The sequence below is a fragment of the Tinamus guttatus genome, unplaced genomic scaffold (assembly GCF_059628265.1).
Source record: "Tinamus guttatus ecotype Peru unplaced genomic scaffold, ASM5962826v1 Tinamus_guttatus_pri_ptg001598l, whole genome shotgun sequence".
Lineage (NCBI taxonomy): Eukaryota > Metazoa > Chordata > Aves > Tinamiformes > Tinamidae > Tinamus > Tinamus guttatus.
The window spans coordinates 1-14,394 of NW_028290132.1; the positions used below are offsets into that span (position 1 = coordinate 1).

At 70.3% G+C, this 14,394-nt stretch overlaps 3 protein-coding genes across 3 annotated transcripts; 2 read left to right on the forward strand and 1 right to left on the reverse strand.

Annotated features, from left to right (window-relative positions):
- Nucleotides 1-2,913: 2,913 nt before the first annotated feature.
- LOC148590201 (casein kinase II subunit beta) lies at nt 2,914-6,168 on the reverse strand. Its single transcript, XM_088539319.1, has 6 exons — nt 6,075-6,168; nt 5,746-5,848; nt 4,877-4,992; nt 4,370-4,445; nt 3,607-3,796; nt 2,914-3,050 (listed from the first exon to the last, which is right to left on the reverse strand). Exons 1-6 carry the CDS (start codon nt 6,144-6,146, stop codon nt 2,960-2,962), a joined length of 648 nt encoding a protein of 215 aa, XP_088395445.1. The 5' UTR covers nt 6,147-6,168; the 3' UTR covers nt 2,914-2,959.
- Nucleotides 6,169-7,661: 1,493 nt separating this feature from the next.
- On the forward strand, nt 7,662-9,630 carry GPANK1 (G-patch domain and ankyrin repeats 1; the record flags this gene model as incomplete). The annotated part of the gene is made up of 3 exons (XM_088539320.1): nt 7,662-7,901; nt 7,941-8,011; nt 9,186-9,630. Coding segments are annotated over 3 exons (747 nt in total), but the record flags the coding sequence as incomplete, so codon positions are not given.
- A 2,242-nt stretch (nt 9,631-11,872) lies between these two features.
- On the forward strand, nt 11,873-14,191 carry LOC148590203 (tumor necrosis factor-like). Its single transcript, XM_088539321.1, has 4 exons — nt 11,873-11,965; nt 12,738-12,771; nt 12,884-12,940; nt 13,743-14,191. Exons 1-4 carry the CDS (start codon nt 11,873-11,875, stop codon nt 14,189-14,191), a joined length of 633 nt encoding a protein of 210 aa, XP_088395447.1.
- Nucleotides 14,192-14,394: the final 203 nt, after the last annotated feature.

The window sequence follows — 14,394 nt, forward strand, 5'->3', positions numbered from 1 at the left end:
CATCACTCACCGTAGCGACCCCGTGGTAACAATGACATCACAGCAGCCCCGCCACCATGGCAACGCCGTGACGTCACCCCATGACACCACCCCGGCCCCCGTAGCCCCGCCGATGACATCACACCACCAAGCCCCCCCCCAACCACGTCACTCCCCCCGTCTCCACGGCGACCCCCTGCCCCGCACACAGCCCCCCGGCGGCGCCCCGCCGTGACGTCACGCGCGGCGCCCCGTGACGTCAGTCCCGCTCACCCAGGGCGGGTCGCGGCGCGCGGCGGGGGCGGGGCCGCGCTCGGGGTAGACCCGGTAGAGCCGCGGGCCCAGCACGCAGCTCAGCAGCTGCGCCATCTTGGCGGCTTCCGCCCGCGCTACGGCGGCCGCCGGGGCCCAACGCGCCGCGGCGGAGCGCCCCGCCCTGCGCCTGCGCCTGCGCGCGGGAGGGGGCGTGTGTGTGACGGGAGGGGCGGGGCGGGAATCTGCGCCTGGCCCCGCCCATACGGGGCGGGGATAGCGGCGTCAGGGGCGGGGCGTCGCCGCGGCAACGGCAGAGGGCGGGGACGCCCGCCCAGCCCCGCCCACGCGGCCGGGCGGGGGTGGTGCCGTAGAGGGGCGGGGCGTTGCCGGGGCAACGCGCGGGAAGGCGGCGCGCGAGGAGGGGCGAAGATGGCGGCGCCGCTCTGGGCGGCAGCGGGTTTATTGGGCGCGAAACGGCCCGAAATCGCCCCAAAACGGGGTCCCGAACGCGTCCACAGGGCCCGAAACGCCGCGGAACGGCCCGGAACGGCCCGGAACGGCCCCGAAAGTCCCCACATGCGTCCCCAAATGGCCCTAAGCGCTCCAAATTGCCCCCGGGGCCTGGCCGTGGGGACGATCAGCCCCATGTGCGGGGCGTCACCTCGGCCCCACGGCGGGGGGGAAGGGGGCGGATTCGGGGCAGATTCGGGGATTTGGGGGCAGGTTATGGGGGCTCGGGAGCAATTTGGGCTTTGGGGGCAGATTCAGGCGATTTGGGGCCGGTTTGGGGGCAGATCCGGGGGTTTTAGGGCAGGTTTGGGGGCGGATCCGGGCGTTCCGGGGCCGGCTTTGGGTCCCGCCCCCCGCTCAGCGCCCCGCCCCCAGCAGCAGGGCGAGGCCGAGGCCGAGGGCGGGGCCGAGCGCGGGGGGCGTGGCCAGGCGCGGAGGCGCCGCCCCGTTGCAGAGGGTCCCGTTGCAGCAGCTCCGCTCCCGCCGCACCCTGGGGGTCGGCGTGGAGGAAAACCCGGAGGCGGATTCGGAGCAGGAGTCGGAGCCGGAGCCGGAGCAGGAGCAGGCGGCGGGCGCGGAGCAGCCCTGAGCGGAGAGGACCCGGACCCGCCCTGCGGGGGGGGTCAGCGCAGGACGCCTGGGCCCCCCCGGACGCCTGGGCCCCCCCCCGGACGCCTGGGCCCCCCCCGGACACCTGGGCCCACCTGGACACCTGGGACCATAACCCCCTGCCCAACACCTACCCCCCCAACCCAACACAAGGGCCCCCCCGGACGCCTGGGCCCCCCCCCGGACACCTGGGCCCCTCCTGGACACCTGGGCCCCTCCCACCCCAGGTGTCCCCCCCCCCCCCCCGACACCGGGGTCCCCCGGACGCCTGGGCCCTCACCGATGAAGTAGTCGTCGCTGCTACAGACGTTGTCGCTTGTTGCGTTACAGGTGGCCGCCCGGAACAGGCAGACGTCCCAGACCCTCGCGGGACACTCGTGACACAGGAAGGCACCGGCTGCCATGGGGGGAGGGAGGGGTCGAGCCAACCCTCCCCCCCCCCCGGACGCCTGGGCCCCTCCACGGAGCAGCCACCAGGGCCCCCCCCCGAGTCACCCCCCTGCCCCACCCAGGAGCCACAAGAGGTTTGGGACAAGGACGGAGTGACCGACCGGCTGCACCCAGGGGACACCTGGACACCCCGTTAAAGGGCCCAGGCGTCCGGGACCCCCCCCAAAGGCCCAGCTGTCTGGCTGTCCCCAAACCCCTCCCCCGGGGTCCAGGGGGGGCCCAGGTGTCCGGGTGTCCCCATATCCCCCCCCCACCTCCTGCAGGGGTCCAGAGGGGGCCCAGGTGTCCGGGTGTCCCCATGTTCCCCCACCTCCCGCAGGGGTCCACGAGGTCCCAGGTGTCCCCATGTCCCCCCCCCAGGGGTCCAGGGGAGCCCAGGTGTCCCCACGTCCCCCCCAGGGGTCCAGCGAGGTCCCAGGTGTCCCCATGTCCCCCCCCCCAGGGGTCCAGGAGGGGCCCAGGCGTCCGGGTGTCCCCATGTCCCCCCGACCTCCCACAGGGGTCCAAGGAGGGGCCCAGGTGTCCCCATGTCCCCGCCCAGGGGTCCAGCGAGGTCCCAGGTGTCCCCATGTCCCCCCCAGGGGTCCGGGGGGGCCCAGGCGTCCGGCCTCACCCGCCGGGAGCAGCAGCAGCAGCAGGAGGCTGGGGGGGGCCATGGTGCCACCCGAGGACGCGGCCTCCGCTGTCCCCCCCCCGGGGCTGCCACCCCTCTATAAGGACCAGGTGGGGCCGCCCGGCCCCGCCCCCTCGGACGCCTGGGCCCTTTGGGCGAGGGGGGGACGCCCCAACCCGCAGCCCAAACCCCAACCTGCCCCGGGGGGGGTTGTCAAGGAAGTGCCCGGACGCCGGGGCCCTTCTTTGTCCCCGGCCTTTGTGCGCAGGGAGGGGAGGACAAACAGGGCCGGGCGCCGCCTGGAGACACCCCGGGGGGGCCCCGGCATCCGGGCCCCACCGCAGGGCCCCGCCCCGGCCGCCTGTCGGGGCTTGCGCTGCCCCCGCCGCCTTTGAGGACAAAAACCAACAAAACGGGTGTTTTTTTCTCTTTTTTTTTTTTCTCCGGGTGCTTCGGTCTCAGAAAAACCGCCCGAAAAGCCCTTAACGTAAAGGGCTGGCGCGAGGCCGGGGGGGCCCCCGGGGGGGCCCAGGCGTCCGGGCCTCAGCGGATGGTTTTCACGGGGCTCTTGAAGTTGCTGGCGGCCTGGAGCTGCAGCTGATAGGCCATGGGGTGGATCTTGAAGCCGTAGAGCCTGCAAGAGACGCGCCGGGGGCCCTCAGTAGGCTCCAGAGTGAACGCAGGCCCTCGGCACATTCCAGGAAGGGCCTCGGGCTCCAAAGTGAACCCGTGCCATCGTTAAGCTCCAGAGTGAACGTGCCCCAACACTAGGCTGCAGGGCAACCCCACGCCATCATTAGGCTCCACAGTGAACCTGTATCATCACTAAAGCCCAGAGCAACCCCGCGCCATCATTAGGCCCCAGAGTGACCCTGCACGATCAGCAAGTCCCAGTGTGACCCTGCAACATCAGCAGGCCCAAAGTGATCTCGCGCCATCATTAGGCTCCAGAGTGACCCCACGTCATCAGCAGCCCCAGAGTCAACCCCCGCCATCATTAGGCTCCAGAGTGACCCCACGTCATCAGCAGCCCCCGGGGTCAACCCCCGCCATCATTAGGCTCCAGAGTGACCCCACGTCACCAGCAGCCCCCAGAGTCAACCCCCGCCGTCATTAGGCTCCAGAGTGACCCCACGTCATGAGCAGCCCCCCCGCCGTCATTAGGCTCCAGGGCAGCCGCGGGCGCTCACCTGGGCACGAACTGGTTGGCGGGGCGCTTGGGCCGGTACTCGGGGTGCACCATGAAGAGCATGTGGGGGAAGCCGGTGCCGAAGTAGGCGCCGTCCGTGTGGTGGTGCCGGGAGGACTTGGGGGTGTAGACGTCCATGCACTTGGGGCAGTAGAGCTTGACCATGGCCTCGCCGGGGATGTCCGAGAGCCCTGGGGGGGCGTCAGGGCGGACCGGGACCCCCCGAAACACACGGGGGGCCCAGGCGTCCGGGTCACCCCCCCACACACACACACGAGGGGCCCAGGCGTCCGGGTCACCCCCACAAAACGCACGGGGGGCCCAGGCGTCCGGGTCAACCCCCCCACACACGGGGGGCCCAGGCGTCCGGGTCACCCCCCCCCATCCCCACACACACACACGGGGGGCCCAGGCGTCCGGGTCACCCCCCCCCACCCCCAAAACATACGGGGGGCCCAGGCGTCCGGGTCACCCCCCCGAAACACACGAGGGGCCCAGGCGTCCAGGTCACCCTCCCCTCCTCCCCCCCACAAAGGGCCCAGGCGTCCGGGTCACGGGGTGGCCCCAACACCCCCCGCCTCCTCCCCCCAACCAAGCCCCCCACCCTGGGGCCCAGGCGTCCGGGTGCCCCCCTCCCCCCAGGGCACCCAAGTGGCCCCCCCCCCCCCCGGTGACCCCGGCGTCCGGGCGCCCCCCCCCCCGAGGGCCCCGGCGTCCGGGCGCCCCCCCCCGTCCCCCCCGAGGGCCCCGGCGTCCGGCCGCACCGATGGGCAGCATGGGCTGGTTCTCGCAGTAGACGCGGGGGCAGTAGCCGAAGTCGCCCTGTTGGTACTTCTCCAGCTGGGGGGGGACACGGGGGGTCAGCGGGGGACACCGGGGACAGGGCCGCGGGGACGGAGCGCGAGGGGGGACGCGGGGACACGCGGGGGCGTCACAGGGACGCGGGGGTGTCCCCACGGTGTCCCCACCATCTGCGCGGGGATGGGGGGACGCGGGGACGCAGTGGGTGTCACGGGGACACGATGGGGACGCGGTGTCCCCAGTTGTCCCCACGGTGTCCCCGGCTGTCCCCGGTTGTCCCCACAGTGTCCCCAGGTGTCCCCGGGTGTCCCCACCATCTGCGTGATGCCGCGGTTCGTCAGGATGTAGCGCGCGGGGATGGGGACGCGGTGGGTGTCATGGGGACACAATGGGGACGCGGTGTCCCCGGTGTCCCCACGGTGCCCCCGCGGTGCCCCCGGGTGTCCCCGGTGTCCCCACAATGTCCCCACCATCTGCGCGATGCCGCGGTTCGTCAGGATGTAGCGCGCGTGGATCAGCCCGTAGAGCATCTCGGCCGCCTGTTCGATCAGGTCGCTCTGGTTCGGGTTGTCCTCGAGCTCCTCATCTTGGGGGTGGGGGGACACACGCTCAGGGGGGCCCAGGCGTCCGGGCAACCCCCATCCCCCCCTGCCAGGGCCACAGGGACCCCAAGGGGCCCCAGGACCCCCCCAAGCTCCTCCCTGACCCCCCCCCCAGAGGCCCCCAAACCCCACAGACCCCCCAGCCCCAGAGACCCCCCATAGACCCCAGCCCCATGGACACCCCATAGACCCCCTGGCCTCATAAAACTGCCCATAGACCCCAGCCCCATAGACTCCTCCAGCCCCATACACCCCTCCATAGACCCCCCAGCCCCATAGACCCCCCAGCCCCATAGACTCCTCCAGTCCCATACACCCCTCCATAGACCCCCCAGCCCCATAGACCCCCCCATAGACCCCCCCAGCCCCATAGACCCCCCCAGCCCCATAGACCCCCCCCACAGACCCCCCAGCCCCATAGACCCTCCAGCCCCACAGACCCCCCCATAGACCCCCCAGCCCCATAGACCCCCCCATAGACCCCCCAGGCCCATAGACCCCCCCACAGACCCCCCAGCCCCATAGACCCTCCAGCCCCACAGACCCCCCCATAGACCCCCCAGCCCCATAGACCCCCCCATAGACCCCCCAGCCCCATAGACCCCCCCACAGACCCCCCAGCCCCATAGACCCCCCCACAGACTCCCCCAGCCCCATAGACCCCCCCATAGACCCCCCAGCCCCACAGACCCCCCGGCCCCATAGACCCCCCCAGCCCCACAGCCCCCCGGCCCCACCTGGCTCCAGGTCCAGGATCATGTCCAGCGCCTGCCGGTAATGCGGGACCTGCTCGTTGAGCCCGGTCAGGTTGAACTTGTCCTGGATGTAATCCTCGTCCACCTGCGGGGCCCAGGCGTCCGGGAGCCGCCCCAAAGGGGCCCCGGCGTCCGGGACCCCCCCCAAAGGGGCCCCGGCGTCCGGGCCCCCCCCCCAAAGGGGCCCCGGCGTCCGGGACCCCCCCCCCAAAGGGGCCCAGGCGTCCGGGACCCCCCCAAAGGGGCCCCGGCGTCCGGGAGCCGCCCCAAAGGGGCCCCGGCGTCCGGGCCCCCCCGTGGCCCCCCCGCACCTCGCAGAAGAACTCGTTCCCGCGGAGGCCGCAGAACCAGGAGATCCAGGAAACCTCCTCGGAGCTGCTCATGGCGGCGGCTCTGCGGGACGGCGGCCGTGAGCCCCGGGACGGACCGGCGGAAACGCCGCGGATCCCCCGGAAACGGGGCACGAAGCGCCGCCCCCGCCCCGGCCTCCCCCCGGCCCCGCCGTCCCGGGCGCTCACGGCGGCTCGAGCGAGGTCCCGCAAGGCCGCGCCGCTCTGCGCCTGCGCCGCCGCGCGGGCTGCCGGGAGCTGCAGTCCGCGCCGCCAGCCAATGGCGCGGCGCCTCGGGCGCGGGCAGCCAATGGCGGCGCGCGGCTCGCATACAACTCCCGTCGGCCCCCGCTGCGCGTCCGTGGGGGGGTGAGAAGGGCATTGCGGCTGCGCGAGACGCGGCGGGCGCTGCTGACGTAGCCGGCGCTTCCGCCGCGCGGGGCACGGCGGGATTTGTAGTCCCGAGGCTCCGCCCCGCCAGGGACGTGAATGGCGGGGAAGGCGGAGGAGAACTACAACAGCGGGGAGGGGGAAGAAGGGGCGGCGCATGCGCAGGGCGCCATGGGAGGCAGCCCATGCGCCGTGTGCAACTGGGACCGTTGCAGCGCATGCGCACGGTGTACGGGGGGGGCAGCGCATGCGCGGGGCAGGACTGGGGCGGTGCAGGCGCATGCGCAAAGACGGGGGGGCAGCGCATGCGCGGGGCCCCACTTGGGGTGGGCGGCGCATGCGCAGTGCGCGCTGGAGGGAGGCGGCGCATGCGCAGTGCTCGCTTGAGGGAGGCGGCGCATGCGCAGTGCGCGCCGGAGGGAGGCGGCGCATGCGCAGTGCGCGCTGGAGGGAGGCGGCGCATGCGCAGTGCGCGCTGGAGGGAGGCGGCGCATGCGCAGTGCGCGCAGGCGGCTACCGCTCCGCTCCGCCGCCTCTATGGTGCGCTGGGGGTCCGGAGCCCCGGGGGGGGTCCCGCGCCGGTCCCCGCCGCGGCGCTGACCCCCCCCCCCCCGCCGCCATGTTCATCGCGTTCACGCGCGCGCGGGACCGGGGCGACGCGTGGAGCGACGGGCACCGCCGCCCCGCCCCCCCCGCCGCGCCGCCCTCCCCCGGCGCCGCCGGCGCCGCCGCGCGGAGCTTCTACGAGAGCCTCTGGGCGGGGGGGGAGGCGGCGGCGGCGGCGACCGCCCCCCCGGGGCCTCCGGACACCCCGGGGCCGCTTCCCGGTGCTCCGGATCCCCTTCCCGATGCTCCGGATCCCCTTCCCGGTGCTCCCGAGCCGCTTCCCGGTGCTCCCGAGCCGCTTCCCGGGGCTCCAGAGCTGCTTCCCGGTGCTCCCGAGCCGCTTCCCGGGGCTCCAGAGCCGCTTCCCGGTGCCCCGGATCCCCTTCCCGCCGCCCCGGATCCCTTCCCGGTGCTCCGGATCCCCTTCCCGGTGCTCCGGATCCCCTTCCCGCCGCTCCGGATCCCCTTCCCGCCGCTCCGGATCCCCTTCCCGGCTCTCCGGATCCCCTTCCCGCCGCTCCGGATCCCCTTCCCGATGCTCCGGATCCCCTTCCCGCCGCCCCGGATCCCCTTCCCGATGCTCCGGATCCCCTTCCCGGCTCCCGGGAGCACCGGCAGGGCCACGCGCTGCTGCGGGCGGCCCAGGACGGGGACGTGCGGAGCCTGCGGAGGCTCCTGGCGGGCGGCGCCTCCGGCCGCTTCCGCGACGCCTTCGGCTGGACGGCCCTGATGTGCGCGGCCCGGGCCGGGCGCGCGGCCGCCGCCGCCGCGCTGCTCCGCGCCGGGAATTCCGGGAACGCCGGGAACACCGGGAACGCCGCGGAGCGCGCGGCCGCCGCCCGCCTGGCGCAGGGCGCCGGGCACACGGAGCTGGCGCGATTCCTGCGGGAATGGCGGCCGGAGGAGCCGCCGGAGGAGCCGCCGTGAGTGCCGGGAGCGCCGCGGGATGGGAAACGCGAGGGAGGGCCGGGGTTCCCGATATGTGGGATGGGAATGTCATGGGAAGGCCGGTATTCCCAATATGTGGGATGGGAATGTCATGGGAAGGCCGGTATTCCCGATATGTGGGATGGGAATGCCATGGGAAGGCCGGTATTCCCAATATGTGGGATGGGAATGCCATGGGAAGGCCGGTATTCCCGATATGTGGGATGGGAATGCTGGTGTTCCCAGTATGTGGGATGGGAATACCGTGGAAAGGCCGGTGTTCCCAATATGTGGGATGGAAACGTCCTGGAAAAGCTGCTTTTCCCAATGCGTGGGATGGAAATGCCATGGGAAGGCCACTTTTCCGGTATTTGGGATGGAAACACTGCGGCGAATCCCCTTTTCCAGCCATGTAGAGGCGGGAAGCGCTGCCGGGCGGCTGTTTTCCAGGATGCCGGGCGGGATGCGGGATTCCCCCCGTCCCGCTCCTCATTCCCGCCCATTCCACTCCCCATTCCCGTGTCCCGCTCCCCATTCCCGTGTTCCGCTCCCCATTCCCGTGTCCCGCTCCTCATTCCCGCCCATTCCGCTCCCCATTCCCGTGTTCCGCTCCCCATTCCCGTGTCCCGCTCCTCATTCCCACCCATTCCGCTCCCCATTCCCGTGTCCCGCTCCCCATTCCCGCCCATTCCGCTCCCCATTCCCGTGTCCCGCTCCTCATTCCGCTCCCCATTCCCGTGTCCCGCTCCTCATTCCCGTGTCCCGCTCCCCATTCCCACCATGTTCCGCTCCCCATTCCCGTGTCCCGCTCCCCATTCCCGCCCATTCCGCTCCCCATTCCCGTGTCCCGCTCCTCATTCCCGTGTCCCGCTCCCCATTCCCACCATGTTCCGCTCCCCATTCCCGTGTCCCGCTCCCCATTCCCGTGTCCCGCTCCCCATTCCCGTGTCCCGCTCCTCATTCCCATGTCCCGCTCCTCATTCCCGCCCATTCCGCTCCTCATTCCGCTCCTCATTCCGCTCCCCATTCCCGTGTCCCGCTCCCCATTCCCGTGTCCCGCTCCTCATTCCCGCCCATTCCGCTCCCCATTCCCGTGTCCCGCTCCTCATTCCGCTCCTCATTCCGCTCCTCATTCCGCTCCTCATTCCCGCCTTTTCCCGCCTCCCGCAGCCCCGTCCCGCCGGAGCGGCTCCTCTGCTCCGAGTGCGGCTCCCTGTACTCGGCGCGGAGCCCGGAGCGGCACCGGAGCAGCACGATCCACCTGCTGAGCCGGCCCCCCCCGGCGCCCCCCCCGCCCCCCGGCATTCCCGAATCCAACGTCGGCTTCCGGCTGCTGCTCCGGGCCGGCTGGCCCGGCCGGGGGGGGCTGGGCCCCGGCGGCTCCGGGCGCCTCCGGCCGCTTCCCACGCGGCTCAAGCGGGACCGGGGGGGGCTGGGCTGCCCCGGGGCCCCCCCGCTCCGGGTCACCCACTTCCGGGCGGGAGACGCGGCCGCCGTGGCCGCCCCCGCGCGGCGCCGCGGAGCCCTCGGGAAGCGCCGGGAGCGGCGCCGGGAAGAGGCCGCGCGGGCCTGGGAGCGGAGCCTGCGGATCTACATGGAGCGCTGAGCGCCGGGAGCGGCGGAGCCGGGAACGGCGGAGCCGGGAACGGCAGCACCGGGAACGGCGGAGCCGGGAACGGGAACGGCGGGAGCGGGAACTGTGGAGCCGGGAACGGCAGCACTGGGAGCGCGGGAGCGGCGGAGCCGGGAACGGGAACAGCGGAGCCGGGAACGGGAACTGTGGAGTCGGGAACGGGAACGGCAGAGCCAGGAACGGGAACGGCGGAGCCGGGAACGGCAGCACCGGGAACAGCGGAGCCGGGAACGGGAACGGCGGAGCCGGGAATGACAGAGCTGGGAACTGGGAATGGCCATGCCAGGAGCCTGGAATGGGGGAGCCCGGAGCCGGGAACCGAGGCATCCGGAGCCAGGAACGGCGGAGCCGGGAACGGCAGCCCCCGGAGATGGGAACGGAGGCACCGGCCTCTCCCGGGGTGTCCGGCCCCGCTCGGGAGCAGCGGCCGCCCTGGGGGTTCCCCCCGCTCCGCTCGATCCCGGGGGATCCGTGTTGATCCCTATGGATCCCCGTGTTGATCCCTATGGATCCCCGTGTTGATCCCTATGGATCCCTGCCTGCCCCCCGGTCGCTATTGAGCTCCATAAACGTCACGGATCCTCCTGGTTTCTCGCTTGTGTCGTCGCTTCCTATGGATCCCAATTGATGCCCATTGATCCCCGTCCGTTTCTTTCACCCCGTTGATCCCTATGGATCTCCGTTGATCCCTATGGATACTTTCGGATCCCCGTTGATCCCTATGGATCCCCGTTAATCCCTATGGATCCCCGTTAATCCCTATGGATACTTTCGGATCCCCGTTGATCCCTATGGATCCCCGTTAATCCCTATGGATACTTTCGGATCCCCGTTGATCCCTATGGATCCCCGTTAATCCCTATGGATCCCCGTTGATCCCTATGGATCCCCGTTAATCCCTATGGATACTTTCGGATCCCCGTTGATCCCTATGGATCCCCGTTAATCCCTATGGATCCCCGTTGATCCCTATGGATCCCCGTTAATCCCTATGGATACTTTCGGATCCCCGTTGATCCCTATGGATCCCCGTTCCTCCCTATGGATCCCCGTTAATCCCCGCCGGTCTTTATCGATCCCCTCCGAGCTACCAGGGGATCCACTTCCGCCCTGCCCGTTGCCACTTCCGCCGTGCTCTGTGGCCGCTTCCGCCCTTCTGCCCCCGCCCTGCTATTAGCGCTTCCCGCCATTCGCTTCGTCACTTCCGCCCTTCCCTGTGGCCACTTCCGGCCGTCTGCGGCGCCGCTTCCGCCCGGAGTCACCGTGCCCCCCCGGGGGCCCGGGTGACCTTTGCCCTCCGGCCCCATGACCCCGCAGCCGCCATCATGGCCGCCACGGCGGGGGGAGGAGCGTCCGTTCGTGCATCCGGTTTCGGCCGGGGCGGGGTGGAAACTGCCCCTGGGTTTTGCCCGAAACCGGCCGGTCTGGCCCCGAAACGGCGGCGCCGACTTCTGCTTTCACTGCCCTCCCCGCAGGCCACATCCGGCCCGGGGCCTTTCCCGCCTTTTCTGGGTCATTAACGGTCGCCGCTAATTAATGAGACAGGGGGTGGAGCCCCCCCGCCCCCCCCCCCCCCCCCGTGTCTCGTTAATTAGGGGCGACCGTTGGAGGCTTCGTTAGCGCCTGCCGGCCCCCCCCCCCCAATCCTGGGCGACCATAGAGTTGGCGGTTGGGTGGGGAGAGAGGCCAGAGGGGGAGTGGGGGGGTGAGGGTCTCTGGAGGACCATAGAGATGACCACGGGCTGGAGAGAGTGCCCCACAGGTGACTGTAGAGCTGTGGAGGTCTGCAGCCCCCCAGGACCATAGAGACGGCCGTAGGGTGGCCAGAGCGCCCCTTGGGTGCCCATAGAGCTGTGGGGGTCTACGGCCCCCCCAGGACCATAGAGACGGCCATAGGGTGGCCAGAGCGCCCCTTGGGTGCCCATAGACCATGGGGGTCTATGGCCCCCCAGGACCATAGAGACGGCCATAGAGTGACCAGAGAGTCCCTTGGCTGCCCATAGAGCCATGGGGGTCTGCGGCCCCGCGGGACCATAGAGCGGCACTGGGGCGTCCCCGAGCGTCCCCGTCACCACCACGGGGCAGGGGGGGACCCCGGACGCCTGGGCCCTTCCCCGCGGGGGAGGGGCGGCGGGGGCGGAAGGGGAAGCGGGAAATCCCGGGCGGGGGCGGCGGGCGCCATAAAGGGGCCGCGAGCGGCGCCGGGGGGACACACGGAGCCGCCATGACGGAAGCCACAGGCCGGGCCGGGGGGCGCCGCGCGGCCGCCATCGCCGTCACCGTCACTGTCACCGTCACCGTCACCGTCGCCGTCACCGCGACGCTGCTGCTGCTGCTGCTGCTGCCGCGCGGAGCCGCCGCCGCCGCCGCCGCCGCGCGGGGAGCCCCGGTGCGTGAGGACGGCCTCCCCCTCGGCCTCCTCCCTTCATCTTCCTCCCTTCATCTTCCTCCCTTTCTCCTTCCTTCATCCTCCTCCTTCATCCTTTGCCTCCCCTCGTCTTCCTCCCTCATCTTCCTCCCTTGGCCTCCTCCCTTCATCTTCTTCCCTTCTTCCTTCCTTCATCCTCCTCCTTCATCCTTTGCCTCCCCTCGTCTTCCTCCCTCGTCTTCCTCCCTTGTCCTCCTCCCTCATCTTCCTCCCTCATCTTCTTCCCTTCTTCCTTATTTCATCCTCCTCCTTCATCCTTTGCCTCCCCGCATCTTCCTCCCTCCTCCCCTTTTCTCCTTCTCGCTCTCCTCATCTTCCTCCTTCCTTTGCTCTTCATCCCCTTCTCCTCCTTTTTGGCTCTTCCTCCCTCCATCCGTTGCTCCCTTCTCCTTCCACCTGTTCCCTCTTCCTTCATCCCTCACTCTCCTCCTCCTCCTCCATCCGTCTCCCCCCTTTCCTCTTCCCCATCCCTCCCTCCGTCCATCCCTCCCATCCTCCTTCCATCTTCCTTGCCCTCCTCTTCCTCCCCATCCGTCCGTCCCGTTTCCACCTCTCGCTCCGTCCCCTCCGGGTCCCCGCGCGGGTCCCTGTCCCTCTGTCCCCTCCGGGTCCCTCCCCGGCTCTCCGGGTCCCTCTGACTTTCTCCCTCCTCCGTCCCCAGGAGCCCATGGAGATGCCGGTGCCGGAGCCGCTCGGTGAGTGTCTGGGTGTCCCCATGTCCCCCATGATCCCCCATGTCACCCCGTGTCCCTTCATGTCCCCCCGTGTCCCCCCCATCCCGTCACTGACGTCCCCTTCGTCCCACAGCTGCCCAACCTCTGGCCATGCTGCAAAGTCGGGAGAAACCAGCGGCTCATGTCGTAGGTGAGTGACATGGGGGACACGGGGGACACGGGGGACGTGGGGGACGTGGGGGACATGGGGGACGCGGGGGACGTGGGGGACGTGGGGGACATGGGGGACGTGGGGGACGTGGGGGACGTGGGGGACATGGGGGGCACGGGGGACACGGGGGACATGGGGGACATGGGGGTGCCTGGTGGGCACCTGGCAGCAAAGTTGGGCTCCCGCTGGACCATGTTGGTCACGTTGGCATCATTGGCTTCATTGACACTGTTGATTGCGTTGACCGCGTTGGTCACGTTGATGCCCTTGATCCCGTTGACCCTGGTGACTGTGTTGAGTGTGTTGAGCACATCAGCCGTGTTGACGCCTTTGATTGTATTGATGGTGTTAACCACATTGGTGGCATTGACGCTGTTGACCTTATGGCGCTTTTTAATCATATTGGTCACGTTGACGCCATCAGCCCCATTGATCACGTTGGTCACATTGATGCCGTTGGCCCTGTTGGTCATGTTGACATCATTGATCCCCTTACCTGCGTTGATCTTGTTGGTCACACTGATGCTATTGGGTCCATTGCTTGTGTTGACTTAGTTGGTCACATTAATGCTATTGACCTTGTTGGTCATGTTGATGTTATTGACCCCACTGACTGCATTGACCGCATTGGTCATATTGCCCATGTTGATGCCATTGACCCTGTTGATCACGTTGATGCCATTGACGCCATTGGTCCCGTTGATGCCATTGACCCCGTTGGTCCTGTTGATGCCATTGACCCCACTGACCGCGTTGACCCCTGTCCCCGCTGTCCCCGCAGCCTCGTCGTCGTCGCCGGACGCGCTGGTGTGGCAGGCGGCCGTGGCGCCGTCCGTGGTGCGCAACGGCGTCCGCCTGCAGGGCAACAAGCTGGTGGTGCCGCGCGACGGCCTCTACTTCGTGTACGCGGCGGCCGCCTTCGCCGGCGCCCGCTGCCCCGCGGCCGCCGCGCCGGTGCCGCCGCTGCGGCTCTCCGTGTCCCGCTTCTCCGAGGAGTATCCGCGGGACGTGCCGCTGCTCACGGCCGTGCGCTCCGTGTGCGCCGGGCGCCCGCGCGGCGACGCCGACGCCGACGGCGACGGGAGGCAGCTCTGGTTCGAGTCGCTCTACCAGGGCGCCGTGTTCCAGCTGCGCCGCGGGGACCGCCTGGCGGCCACCACCACCGGCGGCCGCTTCCTCGACCTGCACGCGGGGGGACAGGCCTATTTCGGGCTGCTGGGGGTGGACTGAGGGGACGTGGGGACGTGGGGGACGTTGGGGACGTTGGAGACATTGGGGACATGGGGACGTTGGGGACGTTGGGATGGGATGGTAGGACACATGGACGGAGAGACGTGGGGACATTGGGGAACATGGGGGACATGGAGGACATTGGAGGACGTGAGGGACATGAGGGACATGGGGACATGGCCATGGAGCACCGTGGAGACAGG

What these genes read in the sequence shown, in the direction of transcription:
- LOC148590201 (XM_088539319.1), bottom strand. Translation starts at nt 6,146, where the DNA reads ATGAGCAGCTCCGAGGAGGTTTCCTGGATCTCCTGGTTCTGCGGCCTC. An exon ending in GGAACGAGTTCTTCTGCGAG is followed by an intron (nt 5,849 to 6,074) that starts GTGCGGGGGGGC and finishes TGGGCCCCGCAG; the next exon opens with GTGGACGAGGATTACATCCA. An exon ending in GCCAACCAGTTCGTGCCCAG is followed by an intron (nt 3,051 to 3,606) that starts GTGAGCGCCCGC and finishes CGTCTCTTGCAG; the next exon opens with GCTCTACGGCTTCAAGATCC.
- LOC148590203 (XM_088539321.1), top strand. Translation starts at nt 11,873, where the DNA reads ATGACGGAAGCCACAGGCCGGGCCGGGGGGCGCCGCGCGGCCGCCATC. An exon ending in GCCGGTGCCGGAGCCGCTCG is followed by an intron (nt 12,772 to 12,883) that starts GTGAGTGTCTGG and finishes TTCGTCCCACAG; the next exon opens with CTGCCCAACCTCTGGCCATG. An exon ending in ACCAGCGGCTCATGTCGTAG is followed by an intron (nt 12,941 to 13,742) that starts GTGAGTGACATG and finishes CTGTCCCCGCAG; the next exon opens with CCTCGTCGTCGTCGCCGGAC.